This window comes from Poromitra crassiceps, assembly GCF_964638095.1.
Source record: "Poromitra crassiceps genome assembly, chromosome: 16".
In the NCBI taxonomy this organism is placed as follows: Eukaryota; Metazoa; Chordata; class Actinopteri; order Beryciformes; family Melamphaidae; genus Poromitra; species Poromitra crassiceps.
The window spans coordinates 36,523,677-36,540,899 of NC_139645.1; the positions used below are offsets into that span (position 1 = coordinate 36,523,677).

A 17,223-nucleotide genomic window follows, 5' to 3' on the forward strand; every position below is an offset into this window, starting at 1 on the left:
CTGGAAAATTAGTATTTTATTTGAAATGCACAAATACAAAACATGCTGTTGTAGGAAATTGTTATTACAATAACAACTAGAAAAAACATGAGATTGGAGATAAGGCTTATCTTGAAATAGAATGAGTTACACCGTCACTTAGATTTACTTTGAACTAAAAGGTTTCTCAGCAGTATAAATTCTCATTATGCATCTTCAGTTTTTCTTCAAACTCAAACAACAAGACTTTTCTTAGTCTATTTTTTATGCGTCTTCAGTTTTTCCTGTCAAGTAAACAGTTTTGCCAGAAACTCAATTGAATGGTTTCTCTCCTGTATAACTTCTCATGTGTCTCTTCAGAGACTTGTTCAACTGAACTACTTTCCACACATTGAACTGCAACAAACAAAGACGTTTCTTAGTCTATTTAAAAAAAAAAAAAAAAAAACGCGATATGAGATTTCATCTCAACGATACATATCGTGACGTTTTACTATCGCGAAATTTCGTGGGACGATATATTGTGACACCCCTACAATTAATGCATTAATCTCTCAATTGGGTATTTATCATGAGAGATTATAGAGTTTGGATTCTAGTGGTCAAAATGACCACTTACGGTCGTTCTAGTAGTTATGGAATTCTAGTCCTTAGTGTTAAGATGTTTTGTGAATACAGGCCCGTGTTTCTGGTCTCAGGTTAGAACGGTTTGCTGTCAGACTAGACTTGTTTACTGACCCTGAAGTGAATCAGATGAACAACCAGCGAGGAAGAAGAGTAGCATCTGTCTTCTGTCAGTGTTTCCTGAAGGCAGAAATACTCTGTGACTTGATCACAATAGATCTACAAGACACAGATTTGATGTAGAATTCTGTGATACCTTTTGTACTCTCTCAAGGTCATCTTTATGATCACTTACTGAAAAATCACTGCAATAGTTATGCCATTCATGTAGGGACAAGCTGTTTCTGTGGTACTCAACAGTGAGTTTATAGTGAGATGAGTTATAGTGAGCTCACCTCTGCTGACACCGGATCCTCATGGCATTTTTCACTATGCGGGTGGACACAGTCAGGGTAGATTCACACACACATGTTCACTGTTTTTATAATCCTTTAAACTTGACATGTTTCATGAATTTCTGCAATATCCTGTAATATACTGTAATAACATGTAATATCCTGTAATATACTAGAGAGAAGAGGATGTGGCCTGTAACTCTGATGTGGTTGTTGTGGGCCTGCCTGCTGGCTGCAGAGAGCCCAGAGTCCCGTAAGTTTGCATTTATTTTACAGGCTTAGCCTATAATGTATGAACACTGATTTGTTTATTTATTTGTTGGTTTGTTTGCACACACACACACACACACATGTGCATGTCAACCTAGCTGCTATGCTTGGACATGCTTTGAAGTGTTATTTACCCCCCTTCCCGACAGGTCCTACCATGTCTGGAAGGGGGGTAAATAACGCTTCAAAGTTGATGAATTTGGCATAACTTTCCCCTCCATGCAATGGAATGTACTGTAACTAAACAAGTATGTTGATAGTTGAGTTGAGTAGCTGATAGTCACTCCCCCTGTCTTTACCACAGCTAATGTCAGCAGTACAGTAGTGGAGTGGTTTTGATTTATTTATTCATCAAACCTTTTACTGACAAACTAACTGTAAAGAGCTTACTTTATTTACTTTAAATACTTTACTTTATTTTGAGATGCATTACATTGCTCTGCCAGAAATGATTCCCACTTCAACTCTGTTTCTCCTCAGCCTAAAATGCACCAGATGACAGCTGTTTTATCCATCTTATTTTTCCTCAATCTGCATTGAAAATGTGCAAAAATGCACCAGCTTCTCGCAACAGTTGTAGCCTAAGCCAGTGGTTTTCAAAGTGGGGTCCCCAGCAAAAAGGAGGGATAATCTATTATATATATCTATATAGATATAGATATCTATATATCTATATATATACTGTATATATACTAGATATATGCTATTAGCCTAAATAATCATAGTCACGTAATGACCTTGCAAAATGCAAGTTTGCATTTATTTCACAGGCTTAGCCTATAATGTATGAACACTGATTATTTGTTGGTTTGTTTGCACAAACACACACACACACACACACACACACACACACGCACACACACACGCACAGTGTGTGTGTATATATACTGTATATATGTATATATATATACATATATATATATATATATATATATATATGTATATATATATATGTATATATATGTATGTTTGTATGTATGTACTGTATGTATGTATATATATATATAATATGCTATTAGCCTAAATAATCATAGTCACGTAATGACCTTGGTAAATTCCTTGGTAAATTCGTGTGTGTGTATATTTACTGTATGTATATATATATATATATATATATATAAACATATATATATATATGTATGTATGTATGTATGTATGTATGTATGTATGTATATATATTTATATATATATATATATATATATATATATATATATATATATATATATATATATATATATATATATGTATGTATATATGTATGTATACTGCCCTACAAAGGAGAAAGCCAGTAACTCACCAGAGTGCAGAGCTGAGAAAAATGACTTTAAAGTTTTCTTGTCGTCCAGACAAAATAGTTGCAGGCAGATCATTAAATATGTGGCAATTCTTTGTTTTTTTAGTCAAGTTATTTATCCATATAAAAATATTTAGCTAACTCTTGACCTTTGACCTTCATTTGGGAGTTACTGTATTCCTCCTTTGCATGCCTTACGAAAAAGCATGGGGTTATACCAAAGTGAAAGGCAGTAAGTCAAATTTTATCTACGGTAATCTTTTTAGTTTTAAAAAGCAGTATGACAAATATAATAACATCCTTAGTCTGATGATGATATAAGATGAAATTGCACTTTTTACTGTTATTCATTACATTAATATTATTATATAATAACATTTATCATATTTGTATGCAAGTATGTTTGTGATATTCCAAGTATCTTTTTAAATCAAATTATTTCAATTGTTTTTGGATATTTTTGAACATTTGAAGCAACTAATAATTATATTCTAATAAAATAATATCACACTGATTGCTTAATTTTAATGCTTCAATATAGTTAAACAGTTAAATTCAGATAAGTGACATTGATACGATTGATTGATATGATATGAGTAAAAGACAAATACATTTCAAATTAGTAACATTTGAAATGTTTGTCACCTTTGCCACCAATGACAATCACAGTAACTTTGAGGCGCGAAAAATAGAGAGATGCAAAACAAAGGGCATGGGACAATAACTCAATTTCAGCACAGCTAAACAAAAGAGGAGTACAGTAACTTGAGTTACAGTGATTGGCCTTGGTTTCACTAGGGCTTTTTTGAGTTACTGCAAATACGACCCCCTATTTTCTCCAAAACACAACACATTTGAGACAAGATATTTTTCCACATGACAAAGGATGTCTTTAATGTCACAAAAATGATAATAACTCATTTTTGATCAAAAATGAGTTACTGCCTTTCTCCTTTGTAGGGCAGTATATATGTATGTACTGTATGTAATATGCTATTAGCCTAAATAATCATAGTCACGTAATGACCTTGGTAAATTCGTCTGTTGATGATAGAGTTGATTTCACCAAAGGCCAACATGACAGACATTTCATTTGATCAGTGTTATTTCTGTTTTGGTTTGAGACATGAGTCATATAATTGTAAGTTTGTAGACTTTGTGCCAGTTCACTGTGACTTCACGGTTGTTGAGCTTGACACTAGAATTTCTCCAGGATCAGTTGCCAATATTAGGATGAGTTGGTTGTGTGTTAGTTAGTTTACATTAGCTTACATGCTTTCCATCATAGTACTTTATTTCATTTAGCAGACGCCTTTATCCAAAGCAACTTACAACAAAATACAACAAGTTCAAATTAATTACAGTATAGGCAACATCAATTATAGAATTAAAAAGAAAACATAGCAAGCAACACAAAGTGGCACAAAAAGGCAGACAATAAAAATCGCACTTATGAAACGTCAATTCCAGAAGGGCCGAGGTAAATTCTGAACAGGTGAGTCTTTAGTCTACGCCGAAAAATCGGCAGCGACTCGGCCGAACTGACCAAACGGGGCAGCTCATTCCACCATTGTGGCGCCAGGTAGTCAAAGAGACGCGATCGAGATGCACGACCCCTGAGTCCGCGCAGCAGTGGAGGGGCGAGACGATCAGGGCGGGTGGAGGAGCGGAGGGAGCTATGCAGTGGTTGGAACCTAACCATAGATTGTAGGTATACCGGGGCTGTCCTGTGGACTGCCCTGTAGGCCAGCACCAGTGTCTTGAATTTGATGCGAGCAAGAATGGGAAGCCAGTGTAGTTTACGGAAGAGGGGAGTGACATGAGAGAACTTGGGTAGGTTAAACACCAGACGCACTGCAGCATTTTGGATAAGCTGAAGAGGTCGGATGGCAGATGCAGGTAGCCCTGCCAACAGAACATTGCAATAGTCCAGGCGGGAGAGAACAAGTGCCTGGACCAGGAGTTGAGTTGCCTCATTTGTGAGAGAGGACCGAATCCTACGGATGTTGTACATAGAGAATCTACAGGCACGGGCAGTAGCTGCAATGAAGGCGGAGCTGGATAGCTGGCTATCAAGAATTACTCCCAGGTTTTTTACAGTTTCAGAGGGCAATACAGTAGTGTTTTCAATGGTGATTGAGAGGTCAGTGAGAGGACAGTCTTTTGCGGGGAGAAAGAGGAGCTCAGTTTTGTCGGGGTTCAGTTTGAGATGGTGGGCAGACATCCAAGATACGATGTCTTTGAGGCATAATGCCAGGCGTGCTTCTATGCTGGTGTCAGAGGGGGGGAAAGAAAGAAAAAGTTGTGTGTCATCTGCATAACAATGATATTGGAAGCCGTGAGAAGATATTACAGTGCCTAGAGATCTAATGTACAAGAGGAAAAGAAAAGGGCCCAGGACTGAGCCCTGGGGGACACCCGTGTTGAGAATGGAAGGTCTGGATAGTGATCCTCGCCATTGTACCTGATGTGAGCGGTCGGAGAGATAGGATGTAAACCAAGAGAGTGCAGATCCAGAAATGCCCAGGTCGGAGAGAGTGGTGAGAAGTATATGGTGATTTACAGTATCAAAGGCTGCAGACAAATCTAAAAGAACAAGGACAGAAGAAAGGGATGAGGCTTTGGCAGTATGAAGGGCGTGGGTGACTGAAAGGAGGGCTGTCTCGGTGGAGTGTCGTTGCTTAAAACCAGATTGTAGAGGGTCAAGTAGATCGTTCAGGGTGAGATAGTTTGAGAGTTGGTCGGAAACGGCGCGTTCTAGAGTCTTGGATAAGAAAGAAAGAAGGGAGACGGGACGGTAGTTGTGGGTGATAGTGGGGTCGAGAGAGGGTTTTTTGAGTAGTGGCGTGAGTCTGGCAGTCTTGAGGGAAACCGGCACAGTACCAGAGGACAGGGATGAGTTGATGAAGACAGTGAGGAAAGGAGAAATGTCTGTGGAGATGGCTTGGAGTAGAGAGGAGGGGATAGGATCCAGGGGACAGGAAGTGGCACGGTTGGATATGACAAGTTTGAGAACATCTTCTGGGGAGAGGGGAGAGAAGGAGGCAAGTCCGGTGGGAGGAGTCAGAGAGTGAGGTGTGGTGACAAAAGGACTGTTGTTAATGACTGGGGGGGGGGAAAGAAGAGCGAATGACATCTATCTTTCTGGTGAAGAAAGACATAAAATCATCGGCAGTGAGGGAGGAGGGGGGGGGAGGAGGTGGGGGGTTAAGCAGAGAGGAGAAGGTGGAAAACAATTTACTAGGGTTGGAGGCTGATGACTGGATTAAAGAGATATAAAAGGAAGACTTAGCAGATGAGACAGTAGCAGTGAAGTTTGAGAGGATGAGGTGATAGGCAGACAGGTCAATGGGGTGATGAGTTTTTTTCCATTTTCGCTCAGCTGCCCGAAGCTCAGTCCTGTTGGACCTCAGGGCCTCGGACAGCCAAGGAGCAGGGGGGGATGATCTGGCAGGTTTAGTGATGAGGGGACAGAGAGAGTCGAGAGCGGAGGAGAGGGAGGAGAGGAGGGTGGAAGAGGCCTCACTGGTGGAGAGAGTAGAAAACTGCTCAATAGAGGGAAGGGTGGAGAGGACAACAGAACAGAGGGCAGTGGGTGAGAGGGAGAGTAGGTTACGCCGGGTGGTGATGGTATGAGTGGGAGCAGGGAGGGGGGTGGGGAGGGAGGTGGGAAGGGAGAAGGTTATGAAGTGGTGATCGGAAACAGGAAGCGGAGTGACAGTGAGGTTAGATGTGCGGCAGGATCGGGAGAAGATAAGGTCAAGCTGGTTTCCAGCCTTGTGAGTGGGAGGAGAAGAAGAGAGAAAGAGGTCAAAAGATGAGAAAAAACTAATGAAAAAAGAAGAATGAACTATAGCCCCTGAGACGTTAAAATCCCCCAAGAGGATGAGTGGCGTGCCATCCTCGGGGTACAGGGAGAGGAGAGTATCCATCTCCTCGTAGAAGTCACCCAGCTGACCAGGCGGGCGGTAGATGACAACGATGGTGAGCTTAGTGGGTAGCGATACAGATACGGCGTGAGCCTCGAAAGAGGAAAGAGAGAGATGTGAGAGAGGGGTGACTGCATAGGTCCACTTAGGGGAGATAAGCAGCCCAGTGCCACCCCCACGTCCGGAGGCTCGGGGAGTGTGGGAGAAAGAAAAGGCGGCAGATAGAGCAGCTGGAGTCGCTGTGTTCTCAGGAATTATCCATGTTTCGGTAAGGGCGAGAAAGAGAAGTGATTGAGATAGGGCGTGGGCAGAGATGATCTCAGCTTTCCTGATAGCTGACTGGCAGTTCCAGAGACCGCCAGTGATAATGAAGGGAATATTAGGGTTGATAAGATGTGGAAAATGATCAGGGTTTCTGCTGCGTCTGGTGAGATGGATAGCAGGAACTTTATTTGTAACAGTAATATGAACTGGAATTGAACAGGGATTGACATTTGAACAAGTGATAGGAAAGGGAGGTGTAATAGGCCCGCCGGGCGTTGAGGGGGCGCTAAAACCAAGAATACCACTGTCTGGAGTGCTTTGCTGGGTCTGACCGGAAGTGACCAGTCAGTACTCATTGACCCTATGTCACAGATTGAGACGCTGTTTGGAGGTGGATAGGTGGGTGGAGATGTTGGTGGCCAAGACAGCAGTCCCCTTAATGTTGGGATGAAGATTGTCACTTTTGTAGAGATGGGCCGTGTTCCAGAAGGAATCAAAGTGGTCAATAAACTCGTAGCCACAGGCAGAGCTGTAGTTACGGAGCCATAGGTGGCTGTTAAATATACGGCTGAATAATTCGGAGCTCCGTCGTCGGAAAGTGGGAATTATACTAGAGAAAATGCAAGTTTTACCAAGGCAATCAATAGTCTCCGCTAGGACCTCGTAATCACTCTGGAGTTTAATTGATTGCCGACACCTGATATCGTTTGTGCCAACATGAACGATCACAGTTTTTGCAGAGGGGTGACGCTCGGTGATGGATGGGATATATTCTACCAAATCGAGAACCTTCGCTCCGGAGAATGAGTAGGTAATGCAGTTAGGAATAGCTACGTGCCTGATGACAGAATCACCCACCAGAATATAATCGGGGGGTGAGAAACGGAGTGGGGATGCAGATGCTATGTTTTTAGCATTTGCTAAGCTAACTGTTCCAGCCGTGCTAGCTAGGCAGCTAGCACCCGCTAACTCAGCTACGGTGGAGCCTCGGGAGCTAGGAGAGAAGGAAGCCGCTAACACTGCTGAAGGGGACGGAGAAGGAGAAGATAATCGTCGGGCCCGTTTTCCCTGGGAGACTGGTGGAGCAATCGGGGAAGTCATATTAATGTTGCTGCGCTTCCTTGAAGCTTTGGAGTGAACTTTCTGGCCCCGGGCGCCGGTTTGCGAGTCCACCCGCTCACACGTAGCCGCTGGCTCAGTTAGTTTCTCCAGAGGGCTGTAGAAGTTGGATAGCGGGATGGTGTCACGGTCATTTTCCCCGGGGGAAAATAGAGGGAGAGACAGCCTTCTCCCCCTCGCGACAACCGAAGCCCAGGATGTACCGGGAACGGGGCTCTCGGCCGGACACTCCGGGTTGGAGGGGACAGCGTCCCGTTGGAGATCAGCCAGCCTGGAGGTGAGGATGGACTGCCGCTGGAGGACATCCTGGAGTAGGGACTCGATGGACAGGATTTCAGCACGAACCCGGGATATCTCCAGGTCCGGTAAGTCGAGAGGAGGCATGCTGAGGAGAGAAAAATAGCTGCCAGTACACAGGACAACAGTGTAGGACGATGATGATGAGTGCGGTTAGCATGAAGCTAAAACAGGTAGCTGCCACGGCACTTACACGCAAGGGCTCCAAAAGGAGCCCACTGCGATGATCAGATGTAGTAGTGGTAACTTGTGCAAAGATGCGATGCTTTACTGGATAAAAACGTACCGGCGAGGGCCCAGAAACTGGGCCCACTGCGGGAGGTAGGGAGATAGCATAGCATGATAGTCAGACGACATCAGTATTGGGGTTTCAGACACCTATACCTGTCAACCATACAATGCCTGGTCTCTACGACACTATAATCTTTCAACATACTATGTACATGTATGTATCGATATAGTTTAACACGCATCAAGTTACTGAAGAGACAAGCTACTTGTCAGAAGATAGACCGGGAGTGGAACTGATTCAGTCTGTTGCTGTAACTCAGTCTCAGTATAAACAAGGAGCACCACCCAGTGACTTAATCTGTTACTGCAACCAATGTTCAACCAAATGCATAGCAGGCATAATGACTGTTACAGGTTCTGTATCGGGGGCCGTATTACAGAAACTTCCTATCTCATCCAGCACATCACTTTCCCCACCCATGTCAAAGACCTCGTCTGCTCTCTTAATCTGCCCGTTCACAACATATATAATTCCCATTCGCTCTGTCACACCTAATCCAATTCACTGATCCATCCCCAACCTCACGTCCACAGCTCCTCAGAAAAATAACTTTCCGGAAAACAAAATCCATTGATTCCCTCCAACTCTCAGACCTGCTCTCCAACGCTCTCACACAGGAACCTGCCCCCACCTCACTTGATGATCTTGCCAATAACCTCAACAACATTATATGCCTCCCTCAACTTACTGGCCCTTCTCAAAACAAAATCTGTCTCCTTCAATATCTCTGCACCCTGATTCAAAACTGAGCTCCACACACTTAAACAGACTGGCCGCCAACTGAAACGACTCACCAAGAAAACATCACTCACTCTCCACCACGAAGCTTACAAACTCCACCTCTCCACCAACAAAGATGCCTTAACTGCAGCCAAGTCTGCATACTTCTCCATCATCAATGACTCTAGCCGTGATCCCAAAACCCTCTTGTCCACCGTGAACAGCCTCCTCAAGCCCTGTGGGGCTGTCTTCTCCACCTCCACAACCCAACAATGCAACTATTTCCTTCAATTTTTTCACAGACAAAATCACTATCAATCGCTGGGACCCTTGTCTGACCCAGTAGTCCCTACTCCGCTCCGGCCGCTTGAACTCCCCACCTCTCCCGCTTCACTCCTGCTCCCTCGACCCGCTCCCCACCCCCCTGCTGAAATCATGTATTCCTGTCCTCACTAACCTCTTCAACTCCTCACTGTCCCACGGCAGTGTCACCTACGCCTTCATAACTGCCGCTGTTACTCCAACCCTGAAAAAAACTGGTCTCCATCCATCCTGCCTTAGGTCTCTTTCACATATACGCTGGTGGACTCGGTGCGATTCGGGGGGGTGAAGTTGCAACATTGTTGCGATTTTCATTTGGTCTGGTTCTCTTTCACACAACAATTTGTCACAAGCCACCAAACTTTCTGAACAATGTCACGTGGTCGAAACTGTCACTTGTCTATTGGACAGAATAAAGAAGGGAAATCTCTCCTCTCTCCAGCAGGCTTCTTGCCTGGCTGAGGGCTGACTGAACAACACAAGTGAATCCGCAAAACACAAACCATGGAGCAACACCACCGGTACTGTACACCTGTGCATGCCGCAGTGTTTGTTTTGCTTCATCTCCTCCCGTCTTCTACTCATCATGCACTGCATGAGTGCATCAGATGGTCTTGTGTTTGCTTGATGATGATGATGATGATGATGATGATGATGATGATGATGATGATAATAATAAAGGGAAATGACACAGATATGATGGTTTCCATTCCTGGCCCATTCACTTGAATAGAACTGGCCCCAATGCAAAATTCGAACAGACAGTAACATGACAATAAGAGTCTAAATTACTATGCCTTTTGTCATTGTGTTTTATCTGCAGACTTAGCAGCCATAGGCTTTCGGTTCTATAAAAGCCTTTATGTAATTTTTGTATTGCCTAGGCTATACACCTATTTCACATTCCACCCAAAGCAGCCATTTTGAGCCTACTTAGCCTATTAAATCATCCATCTTTGCTCACTACTATTTTTTCTTTTTTACCCCAAGTAGCCTATGCATATAAATTTTTTTAATACAAAAACGTGAAATGATTCTTGGTTATCGTATTGGTTATCGGCCAGGAGAAGCAGATATTTATTGGTTATTGTATCGGCTGAAAAATTTCCATATGGTGCATCCCTGAATACAGTGAAAATGGCCTTTAGGTCTAAAACCAGGTTGGATATTTAGCTGAAGCATTGCTGCTCCGCCCCCCCTGACACTGCTAAAGCACACACTCACATTTAAAATGTCACAGCTTCCATACTTTTTGTCTCTGCAGAAAAAACACTCTACGGGAAACTAGGGGGCAGTGTTGTCCTCAGGCCAGACTGGTCCTCTGTGACTGGCTCCATCACAGCCATACAGTGGAAACATGGAGAGGCGTTGGCCATGATCTGGTTTGGAAAGGAGGTGAAGCCCTACAAGCAATTCAAAGGTAAACTGAGACACAGTGGGTGACTTAAGCTCAGATTTAACAGGGGGTGGGAGGGTCAAGTTGTTCTCTCAGATGCTTGCTGAATGGTAGGCTACTGTGGTTTTTAGATTTATTGGAGATGCATTCAGTACTGTGTAGGTGGAGACAGCACTGTAACCTGGTTTGTTACTAGTGTTAATTTCGTCGACGAAAAATCTTAGTCGACTACCTTTTTCCCCAAGACTAAGACAAGACTAAAATGTTCAGACTTTTAGTTTCAGTGTTAATTGCTAATTATAATCATCGTTTCAGTGTTAATTTTGTCGGCTATTTTTCAATTTAGTCTTAGTCCCGTGTTAAATGTCCTTGTTAGTCTGTATCATATTTAGTCAACCTCATCCTGTTTTTATTTAGTCAAGTTTTAGTCGACTAAAAGTTTGAGCATTTTATTCTCAGCTTATGCTTCCCACACACTAGAGGATAAAAGGCCCGATTTAATGCCCGATTCCCCTCGGGGGGGGCGTGGCCCGATTCGAGGCTCGTCTCAACCGATTTTTTGTCAAAATAATTGTCAAGTGTGTGGTGTCAATAAGATTATTGCAATGCTCCCGATTGAATCGGAGCCTGCCCGATCTCGAATCGGGCATATAAAACATGTTTGATATTTACGATGGCTGTCTCCCGACGGAACCCGCAATAGCCAATGAGAGCGCAGACCGAGACGCGTCAACGCGTCATACCTGGATGTTAATGCAGCGCTCACAACAAACGAGTTGTGGCAACAGCAGTGCCATGTAGCTCCTCTCTCCCCAGCATCCTCACAGCTTAAAACAGGGTGGACAGCGGCGGATGGCTCTCCAAACATGTGCCGAGCGGAGCGGTTTGTTTGCTTCAAGGGAGTGGATATGCTGTAATATGAGCTCTCAGACAGGACGTTGTTTTAGCTCATTTTGCGAGGGTGTCCGCGCTGCTTGAAGTGGACCCGCCGCTCGGTGCATGTTTTGAGAGCCATCTGCTGTTGTCTGTGGGAAAAAATTGCGGTTTTGTGGGATATGAACAGCCTAACAGTCTAGTTGCTGGAATCGCTGTGAGTCGGTACTTCAAACGGCTGGTATGTGGTCTCGCAGTCTGGCTGAATCATCTAGTGTGTGCGTTCAAGCGATTTTAATGTTAAAATCGGATGAAATTGTCCTTATGTCTGTGGTCTCTCATGTTTTTAAAATCGGTTAAGATTTGAAAATCCTCTAGTGTGTAGGCAGCATAAGTCAAATAAAACCATAAGTATTTTAGTCTAGTTTTAGTCAACGAAAACTATTCACATTTTAGTCTAGTTTTAGTCAATGAAAACTGTTGAATCTGCTGATGCGCTTGCACTAGTAATTGTAATTCTAAGCAGTGTTGGCAACTCTTTCCCGGGGAAAGTAGCTAATGGTGACTCTGCCCACCCGGGCCAGTGTCGGCATACGGTGGTAGCAACGACCTCATACACATATAGATAAGACCCTTAGCTAAGACTGGGTGGGTTCTGTTGTAACTACTGTAAATGTTTTTAAGACAGCTAAATGTCAGCTACATCTATGATGCTGCAGCACAGGAACCTGAACTGTTGCATTGAGGGGGAGAAACAGTCTATAATTAGTGTTAATTTTGTTGTCTATTTTTAAATTTAGTCGTAGTCTTAGTCCTGTGTAAAATGTCCTTGTTAGTTTTTATCATATTTAGTCAACCTCATCCTCTTTTTGTTTAGTCAAGTTTTAGTCGACTAAAAGTTTGACTATTTTAGTCTCGTTTTAGTCAATGAAACTAAAAGTCTGAACATTTTAGTCTCTTCTTAATCTTGGGGAAAAATGTAGTTATCATAGTCATTTTTCGTCATAGTTTTTGTTGACGAAATTAACACTACACTCACACACACCTTATTTGGGTGAATGTAGGCACATTGTAAAGCGCCTTGGATAAAAGCGCTATATAAATGCAGTCCATTTATCATTTACCATTTATTTACACACACAACACCGGGCTGGAATACCACCAAGCGATAATCGTGTGTGTGTGTGTGTGTGTGTGTGTGTGTGTGTGTGTGTGTGTGTGTGTGTGTGTGTGTGTGTGTGTGTGTGTGTGTGTGTCCGTCCGTTCATAGGCTTACGGACTTGTAAGGCGAGTTGTAATTGCTCTGATCTTCTCCAAATTTTGCCAAAACACTTTTCAGGGGTCTGACATGAATCTGGCTAGGGGGAGAAATGCAGCCATAGGGGGCGCTACAGCAATGTTTTAGATCTTAAATGGCCTAGATCGACTTCAAACTAGGGGAGTGTGCTGCCGGGAACCCGGCAGATTGCACTGCTGAATTTCAGAGGTGACCATAGTCATAGCGTCACCTATGGGCAAGACAAAACAAACCGTTCGTCCGGTCATCTTCAAACTTGGCAGGGTGCGCTGCTTTGGACTCAACAGAGTGCAGTGTTAAATAAATGTCATGCAATTCAGACATGTGTCATAGCACCACCTACTGGCAACACAATAGATTATCTAGAGTACTGTTCGTCCGATCGACTTCAAACCTGGGGCACTGCTGGGAACCCGACGGAGTGCGGTGCCGAATTTCTGAGACACACATACTCATAGCACCACCTACTGGCAGCACAAAAGTTAGTTAGTTAACTTTACTTGATATGGACATCACAGAGCATTAGAGATGTAAGTTCATACATGTGCACAACAACCAGATACACAGTGTTTAGTGTTTATAGCGGAACACCAATTTTCAACACCTGTCCACAGGCGGCGTTTACATTAAAATACACCCCGGAATACATACACACAAAAACATAATCAAATATAAAACACAAAAGTAAATACATACATAATGCATTGACAAGGATGTACACAAAATACAGACGTAGTACACAGAGTACCACCAGAGGTCTACGGGTGTATTAGGTGTGAGAACAAAGTTGTTTATCTTTTAACCATGATTTAATACCCCTATTTAAAAACATTAAAATCATGTTGTATGTTCAGCTCAGTAGGTAGACAAAAGTGGATTATCTCGAGAACCGTTTGTCTGATTGACTTCAAACTTGGTGTTATTTGAATTTTTATTACCATTATTTATACAGGGGAGTCTCACTGAGAGCAATGCTCTCTTTTTCAGGAGCGCCCTGTTCACATTCACACACACATTCATACCTGGAAGCTGACCAGTACAGCCACAGTCTGATCTGCTGGCCAGTGGCCACTGATCAGCTCCACTGGAGCGGTTGGGGTTAAGGGCCTTGCTCAAGGGCACCTCAGTGGTGGTAATGAGAGAGGGGCAAGCACTGCCTTTTCAATTTCCCCACCCAGATTTATCCTGCCGGTCCTGGGGATTGAACCAATGACCTTCCAGTCACACGCTTCCAGAACAGCCTTCAGAGCATACAATCACATTGAGAACATAGAGAGTGCAGCTCCTAATTTTACATACTTGGTGACATTCAATTATGTTCAAATTTGACTGGGTGGTTAGTAAGAGTTTTTCCCGTGGTGTGACAAACTCAAAATACATATTTAAATATATTTATGTTTGGTTACTTTCCAGGCACTTTAACAGAAGGTTGTGGCTGTACAGGACAACTGTGTGCTTTTAGTCAGCTTTCTTGGTTAAATAATTTTCAGATCATGGTTGAGAACTCTGTTGATAAGCTAACCCTAATCATCTTAACTCATTGAGTGCCAATGACGACAATCGTCGTCAATTCGATTAGTGATGTAGAGTGCCAATGACGACGATTGTCGTCAATTGTGTTTTTTGACGGTGGGACGTGGATCAAAGCCAGATCCATCTCCTGTAAAATTTTGGGGCATGTTGAATGTGTAAAACCTATTTTACCGACCCATTAAGTGGCGACAGTGCTCTCCAGATTAGAGAAAGTTGAGGGAAAAAAAGCAGAAAAAGCCCCTTGATCAAAGAGAAACCGATGCATGAGCCAGAGCGGCACAGATTGCTCTGGCTGCCTGGACGAGCCAACGTTAGCTGCGAACAGCAGTCAATCCGCTCCCACAAATGTCTCTGTCTCTGCTGCATAGCTTCTCCACACGATTAGCCGCCAGAAAATACAACCAAAGCCAAACCATGAGAATGGTTTGGCTTATACAGTGTCGCGCTGGGAGCCACAAGGCTGAGCGCTCCGAAAATAGACTGGGTGCAGCGCACTTTGAAACGCGCAGCAGAAAGCCTATAATCGGACGCAGCTTCATCCCAGCTCACAACCGAAACCCCAGAAATGCAGACGACCGCGAGCCCCATCCAGACTCCCCCGACGAGCGGCCGCCATCTGAACGTGGATCCGTGAGGCAGCAGAGAGACTCGCCTGACACACGCAGCAGCCAGCACAGCGAGCAAAGCCACCAGAGACACTCCCACGGAGGAGGAGTTTGGAGTTGAGGGGGGTGTGGGTGCTGTTTATTGAAGGAAATTACTGTTCAGATCTTTCAGGTCAGAAAATATTAGTTTCAGAGTCAGTGATTTGCTTGAAATGCTTGATTTCACAAAAGGCTCAATATCTCAGCTCCTAGGTGGAAACGCGATTTTTTGCTGTTTTTGACCTATCTTCTCCGGCTGATAACTAAAGAACGGAAAATGATATCAATAAACTTTTTTTTGCTGCTGATACAATAGAGTCTCATCGTTCTTTGTGCGTGTTCGGTGTTTACATACCGTAGTAATATCACACAATATTCTGTGGGCCTCGAGAAATCACTGAAAACGCTCTGAAACTCTGGCACTGGGAGTGTCCGTTCTCCAAAAGTGGCTGGCACTCAATGAGTTAAGAACACTGTTGAGAAGCTAACCCTAACTATGTTAAGAACTATGTTGAGAAACTAAGCCTAACCATGTTAAGAAGCCTGTTGAGAAGCTAACCCTGTTAAGAACTCTGTTGAGAAGCTAACCCTAACCATGTTTAGAAATCTGTTGAGACGCTAACCCTAACCATGTTGCTGCATATTTGAAGATCGTGGTGACCTGAACACTTCAACTGGAGAGCTGAGGATCAGAGGATTGACCAGAGAAGACAGTGGATTGTACACAGCATACATCAACAACTACCCCAACAGCAAGACTCTTCTCAATGTCATCTGTAAGTGTTTTATGTTTGCAGTTTGGCCAGTTTCAAGTGGATGATGTGGAGTTGTGTGTGGTTTTCCCCTGAATTCACCACTTGGTTTTAACTATGTGTAAAGCATGCTATTTCTGACAGCCCATGAAGGCAGCATTAGTGTGACAGGCAGCGACATCATTTCTCTGCCGGACACACAGTAAAGCAGAGCTGAGACTCAATGTTAGACAGGAGAGGAATCATTAGAAAAGTGAATATCGATACTTGAAAAAATATAAACAAAAGATATCAGGAGATATACATAGATACGGGAGGAAGATCCGGACCGGAGACACAGAGGGAACAGGGACGATAAAGAGGATTTGATGCTAGCTTTATACGTGATACAGGAAAAAGACGATTTCGCTTGGAAGTGAAAACTGGAAGAGAACATATATGAGAGGAGAGAGAAGAGTCCTGACTGTTTTTTTCGTAAACCCTGAACATAAAATGAGCATAAAATGTGGAACTCACTGCCCACACACATTAAACAGGATCGTAGTTGGAAGCATTTTAAAACCAATCTAAAGCAGTTCCTGAAGAGTAACTACCAATGTTCCCATGAATGACTGTCCATGGGTGTGTGGTGATGACCTATGCTGTTTATTTTATATTTTATGTTCAATTTTTGATAGAACAATATACAAAGAAGACAAACAGGCTCAGGCACAGGAAAAGAAAGGAAAGAAAAATACAACATTGGCATTCAACGTTACAACGTGGTGCTACCAGCCGCATACTGTAAGGTTCTTATGTGTTCGTAAGAGATAATGGCCTCTATCTTCCGACAGGCGCTATCCCCTATATAGCGTTTGCGCGTGCCTTAAGGCACGGACTTGCGCCGTCCGCCAGGTGTTCTGCCGAGTTTTGCTCCCCCGCCGAGCAGCAAAAAAAAACATCCCCACCTCACGGGAGCTACTTGTAATGATTTATACAGAAATGTAACTGTTTCAAAGTTATATAATTGTCTAGTAGACGTAACCTCCCTGATTTCTAAGTTAAAACAGCCCCGAAATATGTTGGGGATGCAATTCTCGGCGGGCATGCGGAAACGTTCACGGCACCTGTCGCAAGCGCAAATTAGAGCCATGCCAATTCTGCCAAAAATCATCTGCGCTCCAAAATGCCTGCACAAACGGGATTTGGGCGGTCTTAACTACCAGAATTATTCACAGGCGTGG

At 43.4% G+C, this 17,223-nt stretch overlaps 1 protein-coding gene across 1 annotated transcript in view; it reads left to right on the top strand.

Annotated features, from left to right (window-relative positions):
* Positions 1-8,434: 8,434 nt before the first annotated feature.
* LOC310791618 (protein NLRC3-like) overlaps positions 8,435-17,223 on the top strand; it is a gene marked incomplete at both ends in the record, with an annotated part of 30,998 nt that continues 22,209 nt past the window's right edge. The window contains 3 exons of the mRNA XM_083653282.1: positions 8,435-8,493; positions 9,671-9,723; positions 10,770-10,925. Of these exons, the coding sequence (XP_083509408.1) occupies positions 8,435-8,493; positions 9,671-9,723; positions 10,770-10,925 (268 nt within the window). The remainder of the gene's footprint in view (positions 8,494-9,670; positions 9,724-10,769; positions 10,926-17,223) is intronic.